The following is a 22,390-nucleotide window of genomic DNA, read 5'->3' on the forward strand; positions in this document are numbered from 1 at the left end:
GTATAAAGGAAGGAGGTATACCACTCACTAAACAGATATCCCAGTGAGGGAAAAAAGTCATTTTATTCAGATGAGGCACTTTCAATGTATGTGTTTGTGGTGTGTGTGTGTGTGTGTGTGTGTGTGTGTGCGCGCGTGCGCGTGCACGTGCACACATAGACATGGGGAATAATGGAGATGGTGCAGGATAATAAATACTGTGAGGGTGAAGGAACACTACCCTGAGCTGGCAGGAGAGTGTGGCAGCAGTATACAGAGCCTATGGAGTAGAGTCCACGGAAGTGGGTTCAAGGCTGGCTTGGAGGCTGAGGTGTCCACCTCAACACAAGAAGCCAAAGAAATTGGAGGAGCGGGGTGGTGGACCAATGAGCATGGGCATCTGGTTCCTGTGGGTGATCTTGATCTGGAAGGGAAGGGGGCATGTTCAGATGTAGAACCTGGTGCCTTGGGGCTGGAGCAGCAGAGATTTGAAGGAAGATCTGTGGGGTTCAGGGTGGGTTGCCGGGGTCCTAGACAAGCCATAGTAGGATGGCCAGGGGCTGAGAAATCAGGATATGAAAGGAATGGTGCACAGGGGAACTTCAGGCATCAGGAGGAAGCAAAGAAGCTATGAAATGGAGATTTAGGATCCATGGAGCCTGAGGGTTCAGTTTTTGGCAGGCACAGGCAATACTCACTGTACAGGGCGTCTGCATCCAGGGTTCTCCATCAATTTGCATGGGAAGGGTTTTTGTGGTGCTGTGGGACGCCAAGGCAGATTGGTGGAGATTTCTTTACCAATCAAATACCAAAACTCTGTTTCTTAGGTTGGCTTTCAGACCCTTTAGTACTGAGATCTCGTAGTACAGCCCCTTCCCACATTCCCATGACCCTGGTGCTCCCGGGCCCACTCCTTCCCTCAGAACCCCTGGCCAGCTTTTCTTACTGAAAGGTGATCTCGGAGCACTTGGCCAGCCGATGTCCAGCATTCTTGAGCTTGGTATAGATCTGGCCCATCTCAATTGCACCCTCCAGCCCTACTACTTCTAGCCGCTTGTCGCTTAGGTCTGGGGGTGGAAAGTAGTGACATAGGTTTTGCAGAATCAGGGTGCCAAGAGTCACACCTTCCTCTTAGTCTCACTCATTCAGCTTCCAAAGCTGCTCCTCTCACCTGGTACACTGGTTTTCAGGATGTCAGGGTCGGTGATGACTTTAGCTGCAGAGCCTAAGGCCTGGTTGATTCCATGTATATCCCCATGGGGTCTCTTGGTATCACCCCAGAGGTTGGAGCCACCATGTGTGCTAGGAATATTCAGCACTGCAATGCCTTCTAGAGAAAGGGAGCTCAGATCCAGCGGTTTCCCACAGATCTGAGGGTAGGAGAAAACAAATCCTTACTTTACGACATAATCAAGGGTACAACCTCTTCCTCCATCAAATGACAAATTGGGAAGGCCAGGATTTTGAGTTTTGCAAGGGATGGAAGGAAATAGGGACTGTTATATCTTGAGAACTTGGGAACTCTAAGTTGGAGAGCTGGGAAGTCAAAGTAGAGGTTCAGAATATGGGAAGTTCTTGAGGGCACCTGTGGAGGGAGAAACTAAGATATAAAAAGCTGAAAAGGATATATCATACTCACCTCAACTGTCAAAGACTCCTCCAGCTTTTTGCATGTTGAGAAGATGGATTCAGAGGTGGCAAATTCAAAATACCATAGCTTGTTCTTCATTCTGTATCAGCCCCAACACAGGGCCCAGGAGGGAAGGGACAAGTTATACAGCTGGCAGGGGTAGGCTAAATGACAGGGAAGGGCATCAACCTTCTGACTCCAGTCCCATGCAGAACAGGGTGCCTTTGAGTTGAGGGGTTTCTGCCCATATAAGTGCTCTGGTCACACTTAGCCACAACCTGGTTCCTGCCACTGTGTATACCCACCCCTACCTCCACTTTCCCTCACCTGCTGTTGAACTTCTCAGGATATTTCTCTCGCATAATGTGGAATCGGTGAGCAATAGAGGCGTCCTAGGGAGTTCAGGGCATGTAAGGTCAGAGGCCTGTCTCCTCTAAGCACAGAAGTTTCTTTAACTCCCCCATTTGGGAGCAGTATATCTTATGTCCTTTTCTTGCATCACATCACTGGACTCCATCCAAAATTTTCCTGTGTACAGCTCCCTTAACCTCTACCTTCCCAGTCTGCCCTCCTCCAACCTATGCCTGCTTAACCCCTACTTCCTCCCTTCCCCCATCCCACTCCACTGACCACACCAATGGAGAAGTAGTTATTGATAATTTGAAAGGGGACTGGGTCACTCTTTTCTTCAGTTTGCTGGGGTATCACCTCCACAGACCATCGATCCATATAAACCACCTTGCTCGTCTCTAAATCCTTAAGGATCTTCCCCAAATTCTGTCCTTCGTACCCTAGGGATGGGAAGAAGACAGGTTAGCACTGAGCCCCAGGTGCCAGAGGGACCTCCTCTTAGCTCCTAGCTCCACAAATTCCCAGGGGTTTTCTGCCCTAGTTCTCAGATCCTCCCAGCCTTTGCCAGTGAAGGGTGCTTGAGCATGGCTCCCATGGACAAATCTCTTATGGACCTTGCAGACCCTTTTCTCCACACTGTCATGGAGGACAAATGTCCCAATGTGTGTACACATCTAACAATAATGACAAAGTTCATCAAGAAGACTAGAGAAAATAGCCAGAAACATTTAAAAATGAGTGATGAGCCCTGGCCAGTTTTGTTCAGTGGTTAGAGCATTGGCCCACAGACCAAAAGGTTGCAGGTTTGATTCCCTGTCAAGGGCACATATCTGAGTTGCAGGTTCAATCCCTGGCCCTGGTTGGGGTCGTGTGGGAGGCAGCCAATCAATGTGTCTCTTTCATTGATTCTCTTCCTCTCCCTCTCCCTCTCCCCCACTCTGTCTAAGAAGCAATAGAAAAATTTCCTCAGGTGAGGATAAAAAAAAAAGGATGAATGGGGACAATTCTCTATTTCTCTCTCTCCCATTCCTCTCTCTCTCTCCTTCTTCTCTCCCTCCCTCCCTCCCTGACACTTTTTCTCCTTATCCTACCAGATAGAACACAGTATAAGCAATAGTGTGTAACAGTGTGACACTGGCACAGTGAATAGAATAAAAAGTAAAGAACAGAGTGCTCAGAAATAGAATCAAGTATATATGAGAATTTAGTATATGATGACATTTCAAATAAATGGTGGTGGGTGTAAAAGTTACTCTTTATGCCAAAATAAATTCAAGATGGGTCAAAGAATTTAAATGTAAAAAAGAGAAGCAGAATTTGTACTAGAAGAAAACACAAGTGAATATTTTAACAATCTTTGAGTAGAAAAGTCTTTCTAAAGCATAATCCCAAGCTAGGAGCCATAAAAGGGAAAGACTGATTAACACCATTATATTAAAATAAAAACTTCTGACTTCCGGTCAAGATGGTGACGTAGGTAACCGAGGTATCCCCTCCTCCCACAACATCAAAAATACAACTAAACTACAGAACAACCATCATTCAGAATGTCCTGTAATTGAGCTGAATGTAAGTCCTACAACTACGAAATTAAAGAAGAAGCCACATAAACTGCAAATATCTGCTTCTGTATGTGCTTGCTTGCTCGCAAACCCTTAGCCCAAATTCCTTAACAGGGGCTAAGACAACTATATAAGCAACCCTCCCCCTGAGCTCGGGGCTGCTCTCTCCTCTGCGTTGGATGGGACAGTCGCCGCACGCCTAATAAAGCTCTCTTAATTTGAACCCCCCCCCCCAAAATAAAAGAAGCCACATAGAGTCTGGTAGGAGGGGCAGAGGTGCGAGTGGGCTGGTCCCATACCCATGTGTGGTGGATAAAAATTAGGAAGATACCTCGGGTGGGAAGGTCCTGAGGAGTAAGGGGTCCCCATCCCACATCGGGCACCCCAGCTCAGGGTTCCAGTACCAAGAAGAGAAACTCCCATAACTTCTGGCTGTAAAAACCAGCAGGAATTGAGGCTGAGGCTGCTGGAGTCCCAGGCAATTCCTCTTAAAGGATCCATGCACAAATTTACTTGGACCTGCTCCCTCCAGGCTTCAGTGTGGGGAAGGCAGCTTGAAAGGTGCCAGAGACATGTAGGAACTGAGTTTGGCATTGGGGCGAGAGTTGGAAAGGCAGCTTTCTCTCAGACAGACGTGCTGGTGGAGGCCGTTGTTCCTTTGGTGAACCCTTCCCCCACAGGGCAGGCAGACAGGCACCATATCTGGGACAGGCACCATATCTGGGACTCCACCAATCTGGCTCACACTGTTTACACCGCCTTGGTGATTCCCTGAGGCCCTGCTCCACCCAACTTTCAGGCCCACCCAAGCTGTTTCCAGTGGCTTTACCATAGGATTGGCCTGTCCTGGCTCATGCTTTAGATTTTCCTAAATTCTCTCAAATAAACAGCACCTGTACTCAGCGAACCCCATACTTCTAGTTAAGTGGCCCCAGGCCTGGCACTAGAAGCAGCCAGCCTTGGTTCATAGCTTGGTTTTGCCTGGGCACCTCCAAGACCAGCACAAGAAGCAGTCATCTGTAGATTGCTTTGTAGCTTATGCCTGGTGGTCCCAGGTAGTACACAGGCAGAGGATGACCTTGCCCCAGAGCCAGCACACCCAGTGGACAGCTTCAGGCCACGTCGAAGCATCACCACCCAACCACCTGCACAAGTGACACACTCAAGGAGTGGACTCAGTGGGTACCAGAGCCCTGATGAAGTAAGTCTTGCTCTGTGTGGTGGGCCCCTGCACAACTGATCTTCCAAGGTAGTCAGAGGTCAGTGGTCACTGGGCATAACAAGTTCTTATAGCTGATCAGCCTGAGTAAATCCCTCCCATTGATGTGCCAACAGCAATCAAGACTCAATTACAACAGAAGGGTATACAGTCCACACTAGGAGTACACCTTGAGGGCCTAGCTGGGGTGACCAGGGAGGCTGTGCCACTGGACCCTGCAGAACACCTACTACAATAGGCCACCGTAGGAAGCCTAAGAAACATAGCAACTCTACCTAATACATAGAAACAAACTCAGGAAGGCAGCCAAAATGAGGAGACAAAGAAACATGTCCCAAATTAAAGAACAGAACAAATCTCCAGGAAAAGGACTGAACAAAATGGAGAAAAGCAATCTAACAGATGCAGAGTTCAAAACACTGCTTATAAGGACGCTCAGTGAACTTAGTGAGAATGTCAAGGAACTTAATGAGAACTCAAAAGCATAAAAAGGGACCAGTCAGAAATAAAGGATGCACTAACTGAAATAAAGAATAATTTATAGGGACTCAATAGTTGAGTAGGTGAAGCTTAGAAGCAAACCACTGATTTGGAATATAAAAAAACAAAAAACACCCGATCAGAACAAAGAATCCAAAAAAATGAGGATAGCGTAAGGAGCCTCTAGGACAACTTTAAGCATACCAACATTTGCATCATGGGGATGCCAGAAGAAAAAAAATAGAGAGCAAGAAATTGAAAACCTATTTGAAAAAAATGACAGAAAACTTTCCTAACTTGGTGAAAAAAACAGACATACAAGTCCAGGAAGCGTAGAGAGTCCCAAACAAGATGAACCCAAAGAGGTCCACACCAAGACACATCATCATCAAAATGCAAAATGTTCAAGACAGAGAGAATCTTAAAAGCAGCAAGGGAAAAGCAGATAATTACCTACAAGGGATTTCTCATAAGACTGTCAGTTGATTTCTCAAAAGAAACTTTGCAGGCCAGAAGGGAGTGGCAAGAGATATTCAACGTGATGGAAAGCAACAATCTACAGCCAAGGTTACTCTATCCTGCAAAGCTATCATTTAGAATCAATAGACATATAAAGAGTTTTTCAGACAAGAAAAAGCTAAAGGAGTTCATCACCACCAAACCAGTATTATATGAAAGTTGACGGGTCTTCTTGAAGAAGAACAAAAATATGAGCAATAGAATGGCAATAAATACATATCTATCAACAATTGATTCTACAAAGTAAGCAAGCAGAACAGAAACAGACTCATAGATATAGAGAACTTTTTGTTGGTTGCCAGATGGAAGGCAAGTGGAGAGGATGGGTGAAAAAGGTGAAGAAGTTAAGAAGTACAAATCGGTTGTTAGACTGATGAACCTCAAAGGGAAAGTGGGAGGGAGGGCAGGAAGAGATAAAGCAAACAACTTACATGCAAATATGCATAACCAATGGACACAGACAACAGTGTGGGGAAGGCAGGAGTGGGGTGGGATTGGGGAGGAGGGGGTAAATGGGGAAAAAAGGGGGTGACATCTGTAATATATTCAACAATAAAGAAAAGTTTATAAAGATAAAAATTAAAAACTTCTATATGGCTAAATAAATAACACTTAAAAAAAAAGACAAAATACAAACCGGGAAAAATTTTCTGCAGCACATACAACAGATTCACTTCCTCAACAAAAAGAGCTTACAAGACAGCCTCTTTAATAAACAGTGTTGGGAAAATTGGACAGCTACATGCAAAAAAAATGAAACTAGACCATCAACTTACACCAAAAATAAACTCAAAATGGATAAAAGACTTAAATGTGACTCATGAATCCATAAAAATTCTAGAAGAAAATGTAGGCAAAATTTCAGACATTATACGCAGCAGAATTTTCACTGATGCATCACCTAAGGCAACAGAAACAAAGGAGAAAATGAACACATGGGACTACATCAAACTCAAAAGCTTCTGCACAGCAAAAGATACAGTCATCAAAACGGAAAGGCTACCCACTGTATGGGAGAGCATCATTGCCAATGATATATCAGATAAGGGGTTAATTTTCAATATATATAGAGTACTCATACAACTCAACAAAAGGAAGACGAAGAACCCAGTTAAAAAATGGGCAGAGGCCCTGGTTGGTTTGGCTCAGCGGTTAGAGCGTCGGCCTGCGGTCCGGAGAGACCCGGGTTCGGTTTCCGCTAAGGGCACGTACTTCGGTTGCAGTTTGTCCCTGGCCCTGGTTGGTCGTGCGGGTGGCAGCCACTCGATGTGTCCCTTCACGTCGATGTTTCTCTCTCTCTCTCTCCTTCCTCTCTCTCCCTCCCACTCTATCTATACAAAAAATGGAAAATGTCCTCGGGTGAGGATAAAAAAAAAAAAAAAAAAAAAAAATGGGCAGAGGCCCTGGTTGGTTTGGCTCAGCGGTTAGAGCGTCAGCCTTTGGTCCAGAGAGACCTGGGTTTGGTTCCTGCTAAGGGCGTGCACCTTGGTTGCAGTTTGTCCCCGGCCCTGGTTGGTCGAGCGGGTCGCAGCCGCTCGAAGTGTCCCTTTCACGTCGGTTTTTTTTCTCTCTCTCTCTCTCCCACTCTATCTGAACAAAATATTGAAAAATGTCCTCAGGTGAGGATAAAAAAAAAATTTAAAAATTGAAATTCCATTTGACCCAGAGATCCCACTTCTAGGAATATACCCTAAGAAACCTGAAACACCAATCAGAAAGAATATATGTACCCCCATGTTCATAGCAGCACTATTTACAATAGCTAATATCTGGAAACAGATCAGATGTCCATCAGTAGACGAATGGATAAAAAAGCTGTGGTACATATACACAATGGAGTACTATGCAGCTGTAAGAAAGAAAGATTTCTTATCCTTTGAGACTACATGGAGGGACCTGCAGAGTATTATCCTAAGTGAAACAAGCCAAGCAGAGAAAGACAAATATCACATGATCTCACTTATTTGTGGAATATAATGAACATAACAGTCTGAGGAATGGGGTAGTCCCAGAGATGTGGAAGTGGGGTACAGACTGACAATCCCCAGAAGAGGGGGTGGGGGGAAGAGATAAACCACAGAACTTATATGCATGTATGCATGAACAATGGACATGGACAACAAAGGTGGGGACAGGGTGCAGAGGAAAGGGGAGGGGGGTTTCAGTGGGGGGAAAATGGAGAAACATCTGTAACAAAAATTAATTAATTAAAAAAAAAGAACCAAAAAAATTTTAGTATGATCCCATTTACGTTTGTTTAAAAAGTGTGTGTGCGTGAATGTAAAAACAGAAAAATGAATACAAATAGGAAACAGTGGCTATCTCTGTGAGATATGTGGAATTTAGTGAGGAGTAGGGGAGAAGAGACCTGTATGTGAAGACTTACATATTTTACTTTTCAAAAAAATTGATAGTGAACATGTACTGAGGTATTATTTTGTCTTTTTTGTTGTCAATATCGAATGCTTCACGAATTTGCGTGTCATTTTTGCTCAGAGGCCATGCTAATCTTCTCTGTATTGTTCCAACTTTAGTATATGTGCTGCTGAAGGAGCACTATGACATCTTTTTTAAAAAGAAAATAACTACTCAAATGTAAAGTTGTTTTTTTTAATCCTCACCTGAGAATATTTTCCCATTTATCTTCAGACAGAATGGGAGGGAGGGAGGCAGGGAGAGAGAGAGAGAAACATCGATGCGAGAGAGACACATCGACTGGTTGCCTCCTGCATGACACTGACCAGGGCCAGGGACGAACCCTCCATGGGCCGATGCTCTAACTGCTTTGGCCAGGGCTCGAATGTAAAGTTTTTATACTCTTTGAGCCAGAAATTTCACTTCTTGAAATCTCTCCTAGAGAAATTCTAATGTCTGTGTTCAGTGATAGACGTGCAAAGGTGTTTACTACAGCATGGTTTGTAATAAAGACTGAATGTTACTCAAATGTCTATCAATAGGGGACTGATTAAATAAATTATGACAAGCACTTTCCCTCCCTGGAGCCCACACCTTTCTTCCCCCAAAGGCATGCATCTCCTAAACTCTAACAGTCCACATAAGCCTTACAACCAGGGAGCAATGGGCAGTAGCTGCTCCTCCCAGGCTAACCCCCTGAACCTGTTTCCAAGGCCCTAATTTTTTCTGACTTTCCAGTGAGTCAAAGCAGCCCCACTTAGGCTCATTTCTTCCTTCCTATAAAATTTCTAGAGATTCAAAGCAGGCCTGCCTAGACTCTCTCCTGTTGCTTCTTCTATTCTAAGCCCTTTCTTGTTTCACTGTCCCCAGCTTTTTTTTTATTTTTTTATCCTCACCCAAGGACATTTTTGTATTAATCTTCAGATAGAGCAGGAGGGAGAGAGGAAGGAAGAGAGAGAGAGAAACATCGACATGAGAGAGACACATCGAGTGGTTGCCACCCACACAACCCTAACTGGGGCCAGGGACAAACTACAACCAGGGTATGTGCCCTTAGTGGGAACTGAACCTGGGACTCTCTGGTCCGTGGGCTGTCGCTCTACCCGCTGAGCCAAACTGGCCAGGGCTGTCCCCATCTTTAATAAACATACTCTCAAAATAAATAAATAAATAAATAATGACATAAATGACATGGTCACACAATATAATGCTATTCAGTAATAAAAAGAGTGAGGCAAACCTGAATGTATTGAAATACAATGACAACCAAGATGAACTGTCTAATTAAAAAAAAAATGAAAGAAAAAAAAAATCTGTAAAATGTCCTTGTTTAAATACAAATTAGTATGTATCTAGAAAGCAAACCATGAAGAAATAGACTCCAAAACTTTAGGGAGTAGATTACAGGGAGCTTAAACTGTCTTGGCATATATATTTGAAATGTTTCAATTATATTTTTTACTATAAGCATGTATTATTTTTTGTAATCAGGAAGAAAAACATAACAAAAATGGGTTTTCACTTCCTCACATTCCATCAATAGTTCAACCCACTGTGATTTGCCTTTCACCATACTACCCTGCTGAAGTTATTTTGGCAGATTGACAACGATTTCTGCCAAAACCAATAATATATCTTTTGTTTTTGTTGTTGTTAATCCTCACCCAAGGATACTTTTCCGTTAATTTTTAGATCGAGTGGGAGGAAGGGAGGGAGAGAGAGAGAGAGAACCATCAATGTGAGAGAGACACACATTGATTTGTTGCCTCCCACATGACCCTGACCAGGACCTGGAATCAAACCTGCAACCCAGGTACATGCCTTTGATTGAGAATCAAATCCACAACACTGGTCCACAGGCTGGTGCTCTAACCCAGCCAAGGCTCAATAGTATCTTTTTAGTTTTTTTGTTTTTTGTTTTTTTTTATCCTCACCCGAGGACATTTTTGCATTTTTTGTTCAGACAGAGCGGGAGGGAGAGAGAGGAAGAGAGAGAGAGAGAAACATCGATGTGAAGGGACACATCGAGTGGTTGCCACCCACACGACCAACCAGGGCCAGGGACAAACTGCAACCGAGGTACATGCCCTTAGCGGGAACCGAACCCGGGTCTCTCTGTACCGCAGGCCGACGCTCCAACCGCTGAGCCAAACCGGCCAGGGCTTTTTAGTTTTTTTTTTAATTCTTCATCTGAGGACATTTTTCTTTCTTTTTTTTTTTTTTTTTATCCTCACCCGAGGATATTTTTCCATTTTTTGTACAGATAGAGTGGGAGGGAGAGAGAGGAAGGGAGAGAGAGAGAGAGAGAAACATCGACGTGAAGGGACACATCGAGTGGCTGCCACCCGCACGACCAACCAGGGCCAGGGACAAACTGCAACCGAAGTACGTGCCCTTAGCGGGAACCAAATCCGGGTCTCTCTGGACCGCAGGCCAACGCTCTAACCGCTGAGCCAAACTGGCCAGGGCTCTTTTTTTTTTTTTAATCCTCACCCGAGGACATTTTTCCATTTTTTGTTCAGACAGTGCGGGAGGGAGAGAGAGGAAGAGAGAGAGAAACATCGATGTGAAAGGGACACATCGAGTGGCTGCCACCCACACGACCCAACCAGGGCCGGGGACAAACTGCAACCGAGGTACGTGCCCTTAATGGGAACCGAACCCAGGTCTTTCCGGACCGCAGGCCGACGCTCTAACTGCTGAGCGAAACCGGCCAGGGCTGAGGACATTTTTCTATTTATCATCAGATAGATTGGGAGGGAGGGAGAGAGAGAGAGAAACATCGATGTGATAGAGCCACATCGACTGGTTGCCTCCTGCACGAATGGACCAGAGCTAGGGATGAACTGCAACTAAGGTACGTGCCCTTGACTGGAATCAAACCCACGACTCATTGGTCCATGGGCCGACGCTCTAACTGCTAAACCAAACCAGCCAGGGCTCTTTAGTTATTATTTTAACCCATGAAACTACTCACTTGGCTTCTAAAATAGCACTCTCTAAATTACAGAGGACCCTCTCTGACTGTTCCTTCTTAGTCTCTGTAGGGGACATTACAATGGCCCCTCAAAGATGTCCACATCCTAATCTCCAGAATCTGTGAATATGTTGCCTTACATGGTAAGAGACTGCAGATGTGATTAAATTAAGATTTTTTTTTTTATCCTCACCTGAGGACATTTTTGCATTTATCTTCAGATTGAGTGGGAGGGAGATGGGGAGGAAGAAAGAGAGAGAAACATCGACATGAGAGGGACACATCTACTGGTTGCCACCCACACAACACCAACTGGGTCCGAGGACAAACTGCAACTGAGGTACATGCCCTTAGTGGGAACCGAACCCAGGATTCTCTGGTCTGTAGGTCGACGATCTAACTGCTGAGCCAAACTGGCCAGGGCAAGGATTTTTTTTTAATCCTCACCCGAGGACATTTTTGCATTCATCCTCAGATAGAGTGGGAGGGAGAGAGAGAGAGAGAGGAAGAGAGAGAGAGAAATATCAATGTGAGAGAGACACATCGACTGGTTTCCACCCATACGACCCCAACCAGGACCGGGGACAAACTGCAACCAAGGTACGTGCTCTTAGCGGGAACCGAACCCGGGTCTTTCTGGGCCGACATTCTAACCGCTGAGCCAAACCGGCCAGGGCTAAATTAAAGATTTTTAAATGGAGAGATTATCCTGGATTATCTGGTGGGCCTGATGTAATCACAGGGGTCCTTATAAGTGAAAGAGAAAGGCTCAGAGAGGAGTCATGAAAGATGTGATAACAGAAGCAGAGGTTGGAGTGATAACATTGCTGCTTGGAAGTGGGGCCACGAGCTAAGAAATACAGGCAGCCTCTAGAAACTGGAAAAGGCAAGACAAGAGATCCTCCCCTAGAGCCTCTAAAAAAAAAAAAAAGAAACCACAGCCCTGCCAACACTTTGACTTCAGTGCAGTGGTACCTATTTTGGACTTCTGATCCTCAGAACCTCAAGATAATAAATTTGTGTTGTTTTAAGCCACTCTTTGTGGTGATTCATTGTAGCAGAAATAGATCACTGCCCTAGCCAATGTGGCTCAGTTGGTTGAACATCATCCCATGCACGGAGCAGTCACCAGTTCGATTCCTGGTCAGGGCACAGGCCCAGGTTTCCACTCGATACCCAGTGCGGGGCGTGCAGGAGGCAGCCAATCGATGTTTCTTTCTTTCTCTCTCCCTCTTCCTTTCTGTCTCTAAAATCAATTAAAAAAAAAACAAAACATAGAAAAGAAATAGGTCAATAATACAGATTCCATTAATAATTCATCTTCCTCTGCTCAACTCATAAATAAGGTGTTTACCAGGATCTTTCTGTCCTTGTTCACCTTCTCAACTCTTTCCCTGGAAACTCCAGATGTCAATTACCTCCCAGGAGCAGATGACTCTCAAACCTGTATCTTCAGTCCTGACTTTTCTCCTAAACTCTTAACATTGATTTCTAACTATCCACCACACACCTCCATCTGGGTGCTCTAAACCATAATGCAGCATTTCTAAAAATGAATCTTTCTTCCTTAAACTAGTCCTCCTTCTGCATCCCGTATCTTAATAAATGCCATCCCATCTGTTCAGTCCTCAAACTTAGGAAGTGTCCTATTCTTGTCTTCACCTCCTCTTCCTCAACCCATTAGTTACCAAATATTGTGGCTTCTACCTCACGAATACCACTGCTATGGCCTTTGCTTTTGTGTTCATTATCTCTTAACTAGATTAACAGGTAATGTCCTATCCTGTTTCCTTCTTCCAATCTATCCTCCACAGAGCTCCCATGTTCTTTCCAGTGAAGACTCAAAATAGAGGATTTCGAAGTGTCTAATACTGTCAATGAAAACAACGTCATGCCCTGGCTGGTTTGCTCAGTGGTTAGAGCGTCGGCCTGAGGTCCAGAGAGACCCAGGTTCAGTCCCTGCTAAGGGCATGTACCTCGGTTGCAGTTTGTCCCTGGCACTGGTTGGATCGTGCAGGAGGCAGCCACTTAATGTGTCCCTTTCACATTAATGTTTCTCTCTCTCTCTCTTTCCCTCTCTCTCCTTCCCACTCTATCTGAACAAAAAATGGAAAATTGTCCTCGGGTGAGGATAAAAAAAAAAGAAAACAAAGTCAGATGTAGAAAATTTAAAAACTGGCCAAAAATTTATATTGTAATAGGCACTCAGATATTTCTACTTTCTGGAATAATATTTTATATATAGAGAAAGTAATTTTATTACATAGAGAAAGTATAATATTTCATATATATCTTTCATGAGTTTAAGAGTTCTCCATGGTTCAGGGATTGCACATTCAAATGCCTCAGTTGTGAGAAAGGTAAAGTGGATAAGTGAATAGCAGGGAGCTCAGGGGATTGTGGTGAACTGAAGAATAGGTGACCCACTTCTTAGAAATAACCAAAACAATGAAAACACTGCAAGGCAGAAAGTACAAATCACTTCTGTGGGCTGTCAGCTTTCAATCTCTAGCGGGATAAAGTAAAAAACTCCTCAGCACAGAATTCACGACCCTTCATAATTGGGACTGTAGTCAACCCAGTCCTCCTTCTGGCCATTCCTCACCTCACACCCGATGTCCCAGTCACAATCAATAACTCACTTTCCCTGATGCACCACCATTGGTGGCTCCAAAGGCTTTACATAATTTCTTCCACCTAAAATGCTTTTCACTCTCCTTAGCAGACCCCTATTCTATAATCTCCTGTGACACCTCAGAGCTGGACTCTGAATCCAACAGCTCAACTCCAAGGCACCTGAAACTCAATCTGCTGCATACCGACCTCTTTAACTACCAACACCATCCCTTCAACTCTTTCTCTTTTCACTAGAAATGGGAGTGCAGTTAGGAGACTACTGCAATAAACTTGGGAAAAAATCATGATGAATGAGTAAATAACTTGATTAATTGTTTGAATGAATGAATGAATCATGGCCTAGCTCCCTGCTAACTCCATCAATCAGCATCTGGCTCAGCTCTTTTTTGTTGTTGTTGCTAATCCTCACCTGAGGATTTTTTTTCTTTCATGTTTAGAGTGGAAGGGAAGGAGGGAAGGGGGGAGAGAGAGAGAGAGATTGATTCAAGAGAGACACACCGATTGGTTGCCTCCTGCAGGACCCCTCAGGGTTGGGGATCAAACCTGGTGCCCTTGACCCGGAGTCGAACCCACGACCCTTTGGTCTGAGGATGGAAGCTCTAACCACTGAGCAACTGGCCAGGGCAGCTTTGTTTTTTTTTAATATCTTTTTGATTTAATATCTTATTGATTTTAGAGAGAGAGGAAGGGACAGGAGAGAGAGAGAGAGAAACATTGGCTGCCTCTTGCACACCCCCAACTGGGGATTGAGTCTACAACCTGCATCCTGCAATCTGGGTATGTGCCCTGACTGGGAATCAAACTGGCAATCTCTCAGTGCACGGGATGGTCAACCAACTGAGCCACATCAGCTAGGGCTGGCTTAGCTCTTATACAACCTTTCTTATTCCCACATTGTCCTCCCTCCACCCACACATTCCCTGATGCTCTGAGCCTTAAGAATTGGGAGAAATGGGATATTTTTAGGTTTATAGGGAAGAGAACCAACACCCTTGACCCTTCTAAGTTCAGACTGTGATCCTTGTTTCTTCCAAAGCTCTCTTCTTTTGGGACAATCCACTTTGGTACTCATCCATCTGTACCTCTTCTTCCCCAACCCTCTTTGTACACCAGATGCCTAGATGCTTTCTAGGTGTGTCTTTCCCTTCCAACCCAGCTCCTCCCAGGCCCAATAAAACAATTTCTAATCATTTACCTCCACCCCATCTTAGGCAACGAGCTAAATCATTTCCAGTGCCCAGAGGCAGCACAGCAACAGGAGGCACAACGGGCAAGTTGGCTTTGTCTGGGGAGGTAGGTAAGGAGATGAATGGAGGGAGTTAGCTCTGGAAGGCTACTATCCGAGTGCACTACCCAGAGCTCTCCCTGCACTGACCAATGGTCTCTAAGATCCAGCCTACTGTGCCATCTCCACCGCACACCAAAATCCGGCAATCAGGAACTTCTCTAAAGAATCTAAGCCTGAGATAAAAGGTGAGAGAAAAGATGAGGAAGGATAACAGAAATAAGGTTACCCAATTCCTAGACAAGTAGACTATCTTTTTCTACACTTTCCTTATAACACCCCCCCACCTTTTGTCAAAGACTTATTTCTATTAAGGGCAGAGAAAAAGTACAATGGGGAAAGTTATAGCCATTCCTCAGTGGTTAGGGAGAAACTGATATCTCCAACCTTTGAGAGCAAAACAGTAATGAGCCAGAGCACTCAGAGGAGGGATCCTCAGTGACACTAGTAAAAGCAGCATTCTGAATTCTGGTTTCTTTGGGTCCCCTGGCCCTCCCTTCCCATCATGCACTCTTTCCTGCTGTCTCTCTTGACATACACAGATAGGCAGACACACAAACATTGCGATACAACTCCCAACCTACACTCACCCTGCCTCAGGACCATCCTTTAGGAGGTTGAACACCTGTCGAGGGTTTAGTAGATACTGGAATTTCCAAAGCACCCTGTGTGAGGGAAAAAGAAATGCTCATGGCGGGGGATGGAGTTTCTGTACCCCACCCGCTTGATGTTCTCCTCAAGGTATGTTCCCTTCATACACACAAATTCCCCGTATTATGTCTTCTCACCTCTCTCCCTGCTTCCCACCACTCTTAGGATTGACAAAGACCAGAAGGGGGTGGGTGTTAACAACAGGGTCAATCTGCATAGGGGAAGAAAACAGGGATAAGAAACGCAGGATTTTGTTAGAGTTCAGATGGACCCTGGAGACAGGGGCAGACGGCTGTCACTCTCCCAAGATATTATCCCTCCTCTACCAGGGTGGGGCTTCTGGAGAGCAGGCACAGTTCCCAGGTTTTCCACTTCATTCCCCCCAAGAAGGCCTCAGCAAAGGAAAACCAGCCCACACCATGAAGCCCAAGCCTCTCAGCCTTGTACCCGCAGAGCCTCAAACGTGCTCAAATTTAAATCATCCACAGTCTTCTGGCTTGTTTTGCTACTTTTATGATCCTGTCCAGAGGCCTGGGAAGAGAAACAAAGGGCAAGAAAACCGGATTGTGTGTGAATCCCTAAACAGAAGAGAGTCTGACTTGAATCCTAACAGTATAGGCTCTCTGCTCTAAATGGCATTGTGTATATGTGTATTTTTATTTATTTATTTATTTTTCCATTGATTTTTTTTTTTTTTTAAGAGAGTGAAAAGGAGGGAGGGAGGAGGGGAGAGAGAGAGAAACATTGATGTGAGAGAGAGACACATTGATTGGTTGCCTCCTGCATAACCCTGACTAGGCTGGGGATCTAACCTGCAACCCAGGTACATGCCATTGACCAGGAATCAAACCTGTGACCCTTCAGTCCGAGGGTTGATGCTCTAACTGCTGAGCCAAACAGACCAGGGCATGTGTATGTGTGTTTTTAAACACACATACACCCTTGTCCTCTCCCACCTGCTGTCCACAGGACTCACCAGGACGCTGGGATAGATGGAAGATGGGGGCAGGACGTGATCCCGGAGCAGCCCACAGTCACACTCATGGCCCATGGCTTGCAGGCAGTCATCATGGATCTGAAAGACAAGGTGGGTATGGAGAGATCATGGAGGCAACCCTGTTATCTCTCAACTTGGGAATCTGGTATTGAAAAGAGAGCCCTTAGGAGCAGGGGCCACGGTGGCTGTAAGGGATATGCTGTCCTGGAGGTGAGAAGACTAGAGAACTAGTGGAGGATAGAAGGCAGTTTAAGTAGGGGCCCCAAGGCCCAGCCTTTAGAGATAGCTCCCAAACTGACCTCTAGGTGGCACCAAACACAATGCAGCCCGACTAGACCGTGGTAGATCCGGATTTTTTTCTGACAGCGGTCACATCTACCAGAAACACAGCCTCCTCGCACCCACACATGTGATTGGACCTTGGGGAGAAAAGCAATTCCAGTCTCAGAGGGTCTGAGCAAGGACTGAGGAAGGGCTGAGGGTTGCAATGGACCAAGGGTCAGGGCCAGGCTATGGGTGATAATGGGGTGGGCATGGGGTCACTCACACCAATGTCCTTCCGAGACTTGGCATAGGTGCTGACTTCACAAGGCAGGGCCTTCATGGCACACTTGTCATGAACGGTGTACTTACAGACTGGGCGAGGGGGAAAAAGGTCAGAGCCTTAGCTGCAGCCCCTCCCTCTATTTCCTCCTTACCTGGGGGTGAGGTGGGATCACTCACTGAAACAAGACATATAATCTCTTGCTGTAAGGGTATGGTAGAGAATTAAAGTTTGGGATGGGGGCTCACCTCCAAGAGACTTTTGCTCACTCTTCCCCCTAAAAGAGCAATTGTTACTGCATGCCTACTCTCACTCTATCCATGTGCCAATTACCGAGCTGGATGCAAAGGAGGCCCAGATAAAACAACAATAATAATAACTTTTATTGCACACTTAATAGTAGGTACATGCACCAGGTAAGCACTTTTCTTGTATCAACTTATTTAATGCTCACAATCACCTCATTATCAGTTGAGAAAACTAAGGCTTAACTAGGTCACATAACTAGTCAGTGGCAGAGCTCAGAATTCAAACCCAGGCCTCACTAAGTTCAGAGTGTCATGCTCCTGCAGATAGCTGGGCTGCCCCTCTGCTCCCACACTCCCAGGCCCCGTCACTCACGGTTGCAGCGCAGTCCCTGTTTGCCAAGACCAATGCTTGACTCGCACAGGTTGCAGTAGACTGGTCGGGTGAACCTCTTGGGCCTCCACATGTGCTGCCCATTGTCCTTCAGGGTCTAGGAGAGCACAGCAGATGCTAGGGAGTGTCTAAGACCTTTGAGGACTAATCTCTGGCAAGCATAACCCAAGGCAGGTGTCTTAACCATCCCCACAAGTCTCTCCTACTCACCATCTCCAGACCCAGCAGTACTAGCAATGGCACCGTGGTGGCCCCAGCCCGGAGCCACTCAGCTAGGGAAACAGAGCCACTGCCATCATAGTCAATCTCTTTCATCATTTCCTGAAGAATCTGAGCAGAGGATGGGAGGGACTTTTGGTGTGAGTGGCTTCTCAGATCTAACACCTCTCCACGGCCCTCTAGGATACCCAGCCCAGCCATGGGGTAAAGTAGGACTCACCACGGGAAAATACAAGAAGGGACATGAAGGAAAAGCTGCCTTACCGGCCTTAGCTCAGACACATCCCAATCCAGGTATTCAGCCACTCGCATCATCTGTATGATGATTTTGTCCACTTCCTGAGAGCCAAGAGAGTAAGAGCCACAGCCATATCCTACCTCACTACCACCATTCAAACCATCCTCTAGAAATCAGAGTTCTGGGTTCCACCCCCAGACCCACCTCTCATTCTCAGGTGCCTTTGTTAAATAAATGAGGGTTTATGTGTGTTCATATATTTGCAAGGCAGCCCCCAATTCATGTCTCCAGCCTCCTCTTTTAGGGGTCAAGAGCTTGGGACCTACTCCCAAATTTAGCTCCCTCTGTTTCGTAAGACCCTGGAAAAGTCGGGACAGGAGGGCACAGACAAATGGACACATACTCCCTTGCCCAGCATACAGGTCCCCCAACTCACTGAGCTGTCCAGGATCCCATTTCTGTCCATGTCGTACAGCTTGAAGGTGACTGTGGGGGGGCAGGGTCAGTTTGTGAGTGATACCCAAAGAATTCATAACAGAATACAGGGGAGACAAAGAAATAGGGAGAAAACTTTTGGATGAGCCCAGAGCTTGGGGTTGGGATTAAAAAAGGAGGCAACAACGGAGGGGAAACAGGCCTGGATTCCACCCTTGGTGAGCCTGATAGAGGAGATAGTACACTCCTTCCACATCCCAAGAACACCCCAGGCCACCTACATAAAAATGTACAAGACATGGGAACTGGGGTGACTATGGTGGATGGTATAAGGAGTCTGGAGGAACAGAGTAAATGGGCCGACTTTCTGGCCCCACCTTTGTCTGGCCCTGTCAGTCTTTAGGAATCCTGACAAAATGAGAAAAGGAAGGCTGGGGAACATTCTTTCTCTCTTCACCTTTCCTCCCCTCCCCCAGTCCAGAATGGCAACTCACATTCTAGCTTGTCTTCTGGTCGGCCACCCTCCAGAAGGGAAAAGTAGCAGGAGACATCACTGAGACATACCACATCTGGTTACAAAAAGTAAAGCAGATTTGAGGTTGGGGCTTCCTCCACTTTGGCTTTTTTTTTTTTTCCTTGGTTTGTCCCATCTCTTACCTTTAACTTTCCTTCTTCCAGCTCAGCTGGGCTAACCTCTACCTTTCTTCCCCAGCCCTACTCCCAACATATGACTCAATTAAACTCTCACCCCAAATCCCATGACTTTTCTTCAGGAGGCCCAGCCATTCCCACTTATGTGGCCATACCTTTTTTTACAGTCTCTTCTAAGGAGTAATTAGTCTGGAAGGATTGAAACAGTGCCAAGCTTAGGTGACTGGGAACATCATCCACTTCCAGATAGATTTTCAGGAATTGCTGGAATCCCTCATACCCAATGGCCTACGACGAGAGCAACCATTATCCCGGGGAGTCTGCAGGATGGGAGCTAGGGACTGAAGAATTGGGAGTAGTGGGGACAGAGACAGTAAGTGCAAAGCTGAGAAGCATCCAAGGCAGGAGTATGATTTCTTTTTTTTGTTTTTTGTTTTTTTGTGTTTGTTTTTTATCCTCACCCGAGGATATTTTTTCCACTTTTTGTACAGATAGAGTGGGAGGGAGAGAGAGGAAGGGAGAGAGAGTGAGAAACATCGACGTGAAGGGACACATCGAGTGGCTGCCACCCGCACAACCAACCAGGGCTGGGGACAAACTGCAACCGAAGTATGTGCCCTTAGCGGGAACCGAACCCGGGTCTCTCCGGACCGCAGGCCAACGCTCTAACCGCTGAGCCAAACTGGCCAGGGCAGGAGTATGATTTCTTGAGTTGAGTCCTGAATTAGTAGAATCCCTTGCTTGTTCTAAAGCAATAGCTGCAGTAACAATGAATGTTGGGATATCTCGAGGGAGGAGAGCATGGGGTGAACCCAGAATAATCCCTGGAGGTTGGGGATTTTAATGGTGTAGCAAAAACAAAGATGGAGGAGTTGGTCCAGGAAAAGATTTACCAGCTGCCACTCACATCCTCTTGGAGATATTTAGCCATTTCACCATCCTCAAAGAGCTTTAGAACATCACTGACCTTCTTGGTGGAATCTAACGTGTGAAGAGATTGAAAGAAGAGTGTTAGTCTAGTTCAGCTCTCCCTGCCTGTCCTCCACCAGTGTCCCACCCAGACATCCAACAGGAAAAAAGATTCAAATGAGATGAATAAAAGAGAAATTCTGAAGTACACAGAAATACAGAAAAGAAAAACATTTTAGATCCTCTAAAGTGGTATCCCTCTTTTTTCTTCTCTGAGACTTGGAGCAGGCAGTCAAGGTTCAGAGAAGGCTGAAACCCCAGGCATCTCCCCATCTCCCTCTCCTTCCTTTCCCAGTCATAGGCATATCTTAGGAGCTGACTGGTTCAAAGCCAGTGGGGAAACTGGGGGGGGGGTGGGGGGTGAGGGAGAAAGAGAAGGAAGAGGAGGGGTTTTCTGGGGTAAGGTCTCCAGAACTAAAGGATTGGATGACTCACATTCCATGTATTTCTGGAGCTGGGCAAAATCATTGGGGCTTATTAGGCCCCTCTCCTTGGCCATCTTTCTTTTTTTCGTAAAGATGACCACAAGGGCAGCTTGGTAGAGGTACTTATGGCGCCTGGACCTCCGCTTCCAAGGGTAGGTCTGGAAGATGACAAGAGCATGTGGCTGAAAGAGCCAGCAGAGTCTCTTTGGTTCTGTCTACTCAGTTAATTCTCCACTCCCACTGTCATCACTGTTCTTTTATTTTCTCTGAATCTCTCCCTAAATCGCCTTCTTTCCTTGTGTTCCTCTCCATATGTCTCTATCTCTCCCTGACAGAGTCTGTCCTTTGTCTCTGTTTCTGACTCATCTTTCTCTCCTCCATTTCTGGATCCGTCTACAGCTCTGATTCCCTCCTCCCCCCATCTGTTTTAATTCATCTCTGACCACCCTCACCTTCCCGCCCCCACCCCCGCTTTCCCAGTGTTTATGACTTCGTGAGTGTGTCTCTCGCCTGCTTCTACCTTTTCTCCCGCCACCCCCAATCTCTGCAGTCTCTCCCGGGCCTGAGCTCTCCATCTCGGCCCTCCGGGTGGTTCTCACAGAGTTGCCGGCACGCCTCCCGGGCCACGACCCCATTTTGCTCCGCCTCCAACTCGGTCCCCAGCCCTGCTCCGCCACCCACTCCCCGAGCCACCCACGCCCTGCAACGACCTCTAGCGCTTCTGACGCGCGACACAGAACCAGCTCTGGCCGGGTCCCCAGCCCCGGCCCCGCCTCGCCTGCGTCCCCTCGGGCTCAACTGGGGAAGGGGGGAATCCACGCACGTGAGATTGGGAGGAGGTAGGGGAAGAAGGCTGAGCATCTATCTGCCTGGCCTCCCAGTTGCAGCAGGGTTGAGCTGAATTAAGGAGTCTCCGATTCCGGGGTCTTCCTTCTACTCTCCTATATTAACTAACAGTGTTTAGGGAGCCCCCAACGTTTATCTATGGCACCCAGAGACCAAAGAGGAGCCATCACGTGGATCATGCTGACCACTGGCCCAGCAGCAAAGTAGCAGAGGGCAACTTGCCTTGAGGAAAACAGCAATAACAATATTTCACATTAGTATAGCACGGCATAGTACAGCACTGTTTTGGAGTCAAACAGAACTAGGGTTAGTCATATCTGGGTTCCTTTCTTAGCTCTGATACCACTGTGTGACTTGGGCAAATTACATCTGTAAAATGGAGAGAATGATACCTGTCTTTCACAGTTGTGAGTATTGTCAAATAATGTATAAAGTACCAACTTAATGCCCGACAATATAGAAGGCCTGAAAGTAATGGTAGTTATTACTGTATTAACATTTAAAATCAAATTCTACAAGATAAAAAATTATTGGTACAGCCATTCTACAGATGAAGAAACTAGCGCTCCAGGAGGTTGGGACTTCTCAAGGCAGGTGATAAATGGAGGAACCAAAGCTTCAACCCAAGAACTGTGTGGTAGGGGCCTTTGCTTGTCTTTTTGTCCTCTTCTTGTTCCACTCTCCTCTGCACACACTGCCTTTTAGTCTCATTGCCCTCCTTT

The 22,390-nt window shown here is 46.0% G+C and overlaps 1 protein-coding gene and 1 non-coding gene across 4 annotated transcripts in view; both read right to left on the reverse strand.

Annotated features, from left to right (window-relative positions):
• Window positions 1-32: 32 nt before the first annotated feature.
• Window positions 33-22,390, reverse strand: part of DGKA (diacylglycerol kinase alpha) — a 28,031-nt gene continuing 5,673 nt past the window's right edge. For 2 of the 3 annotated variants that reach the window (XM_036250895.1, XM_036250896.1), the window contains exons 2-24: window positions 20,833-20,980; window positions 20,336-20,409; window positions 19,584-19,716; window positions 19,272-19,346; window positions 18,779-18,828; window positions 18,369-18,443; window positions 18,096-18,215; window positions 17,868-17,982; window positions 17,250-17,338; window positions 17,002-17,121; window positions 16,682-16,780; window positions 16,153-16,236; window positions 15,843-15,916; window positions 15,645-15,719; window positions 15,145-15,230; window positions 14,965-15,054; window positions 2,240-2,400; window positions 1,937-2,001; window positions 1,619-1,709; window positions 1,151-1,349; window positions 926-1,046; window positions 678-738; window positions 34-403 (exon numbers count right to left, since the gene is read on the reverse strand). In XM_036250895.1, the coding sequence (XP_036106788.1) occupies window positions 320-403; window positions 678-738; window positions 926-1,046; window positions 1,151-1,349; window positions 1,619-1,709; window positions 1,937-2,001; window positions 2,240-2,400; window positions 14,965-15,054; window positions 15,145-15,230; window positions 15,645-15,719; window positions 15,843-15,916; window positions 16,153-16,236; window positions 16,682-16,780; window positions 17,002-17,121; window positions 17,250-17,338; window positions 17,868-17,982; window positions 18,096-18,215; window positions 18,369-18,443; window positions 18,779-18,828; window positions 19,272-19,346; window positions 19,584-19,716; window positions 20,336-20,409; window positions 20,833-20,896 (2,205 nt within the window). In that variant the 5' untranslated portion in view covers window positions 20,897-20,980 and the 3' untranslated portion in view covers window positions 34-319. Of the gene's footprint in view, window positions 404-677; window positions 739-925; window positions 1,047-1,150; window positions 1,350-1,618; window positions 1,710-1,936; window positions 2,002-2,239; window positions 2,401-14,964; window positions 15,055-15,144; window positions 15,231-15,644; window positions 15,720-15,842; window positions 15,917-16,152; window positions 16,237-16,681; window positions 16,781-17,001; window positions 17,122-17,249; window positions 17,339-17,867; window positions 17,983-18,095; window positions 18,216-18,368; window positions 18,444-18,778; window positions 18,829-19,271; window positions 19,347-19,583; window positions 19,717-20,335; window positions 20,410-20,832; window positions 20,981-22,390 lie in introns of those variants that run through there. The other variant, XM_036250897.1, reaches the window with a different exon arrangement.
• On the reverse strand, window positions 8,192-8,297 carry LOC118624791. The gene has a single exon (XR_004958461.1). It is a non-coding gene; the product is annotated as a U6 spliceosomal RNA (small nuclear RNA).

The sequence above is a fragment of the Molossus molossus genome, unplaced genomic scaffold, assembly GCF_014108415.1.
Source record: "Molossus molossus isolate mMolMol1 unplaced genomic scaffold, mMolMol1.p scaffold_m16_p_10, whole genome shotgun sequence".
Lineage (NCBI taxonomy): Eukaryota > Metazoa > Chordata > Mammalia > Chiroptera > Molossidae > Molossus > Molossus molossus.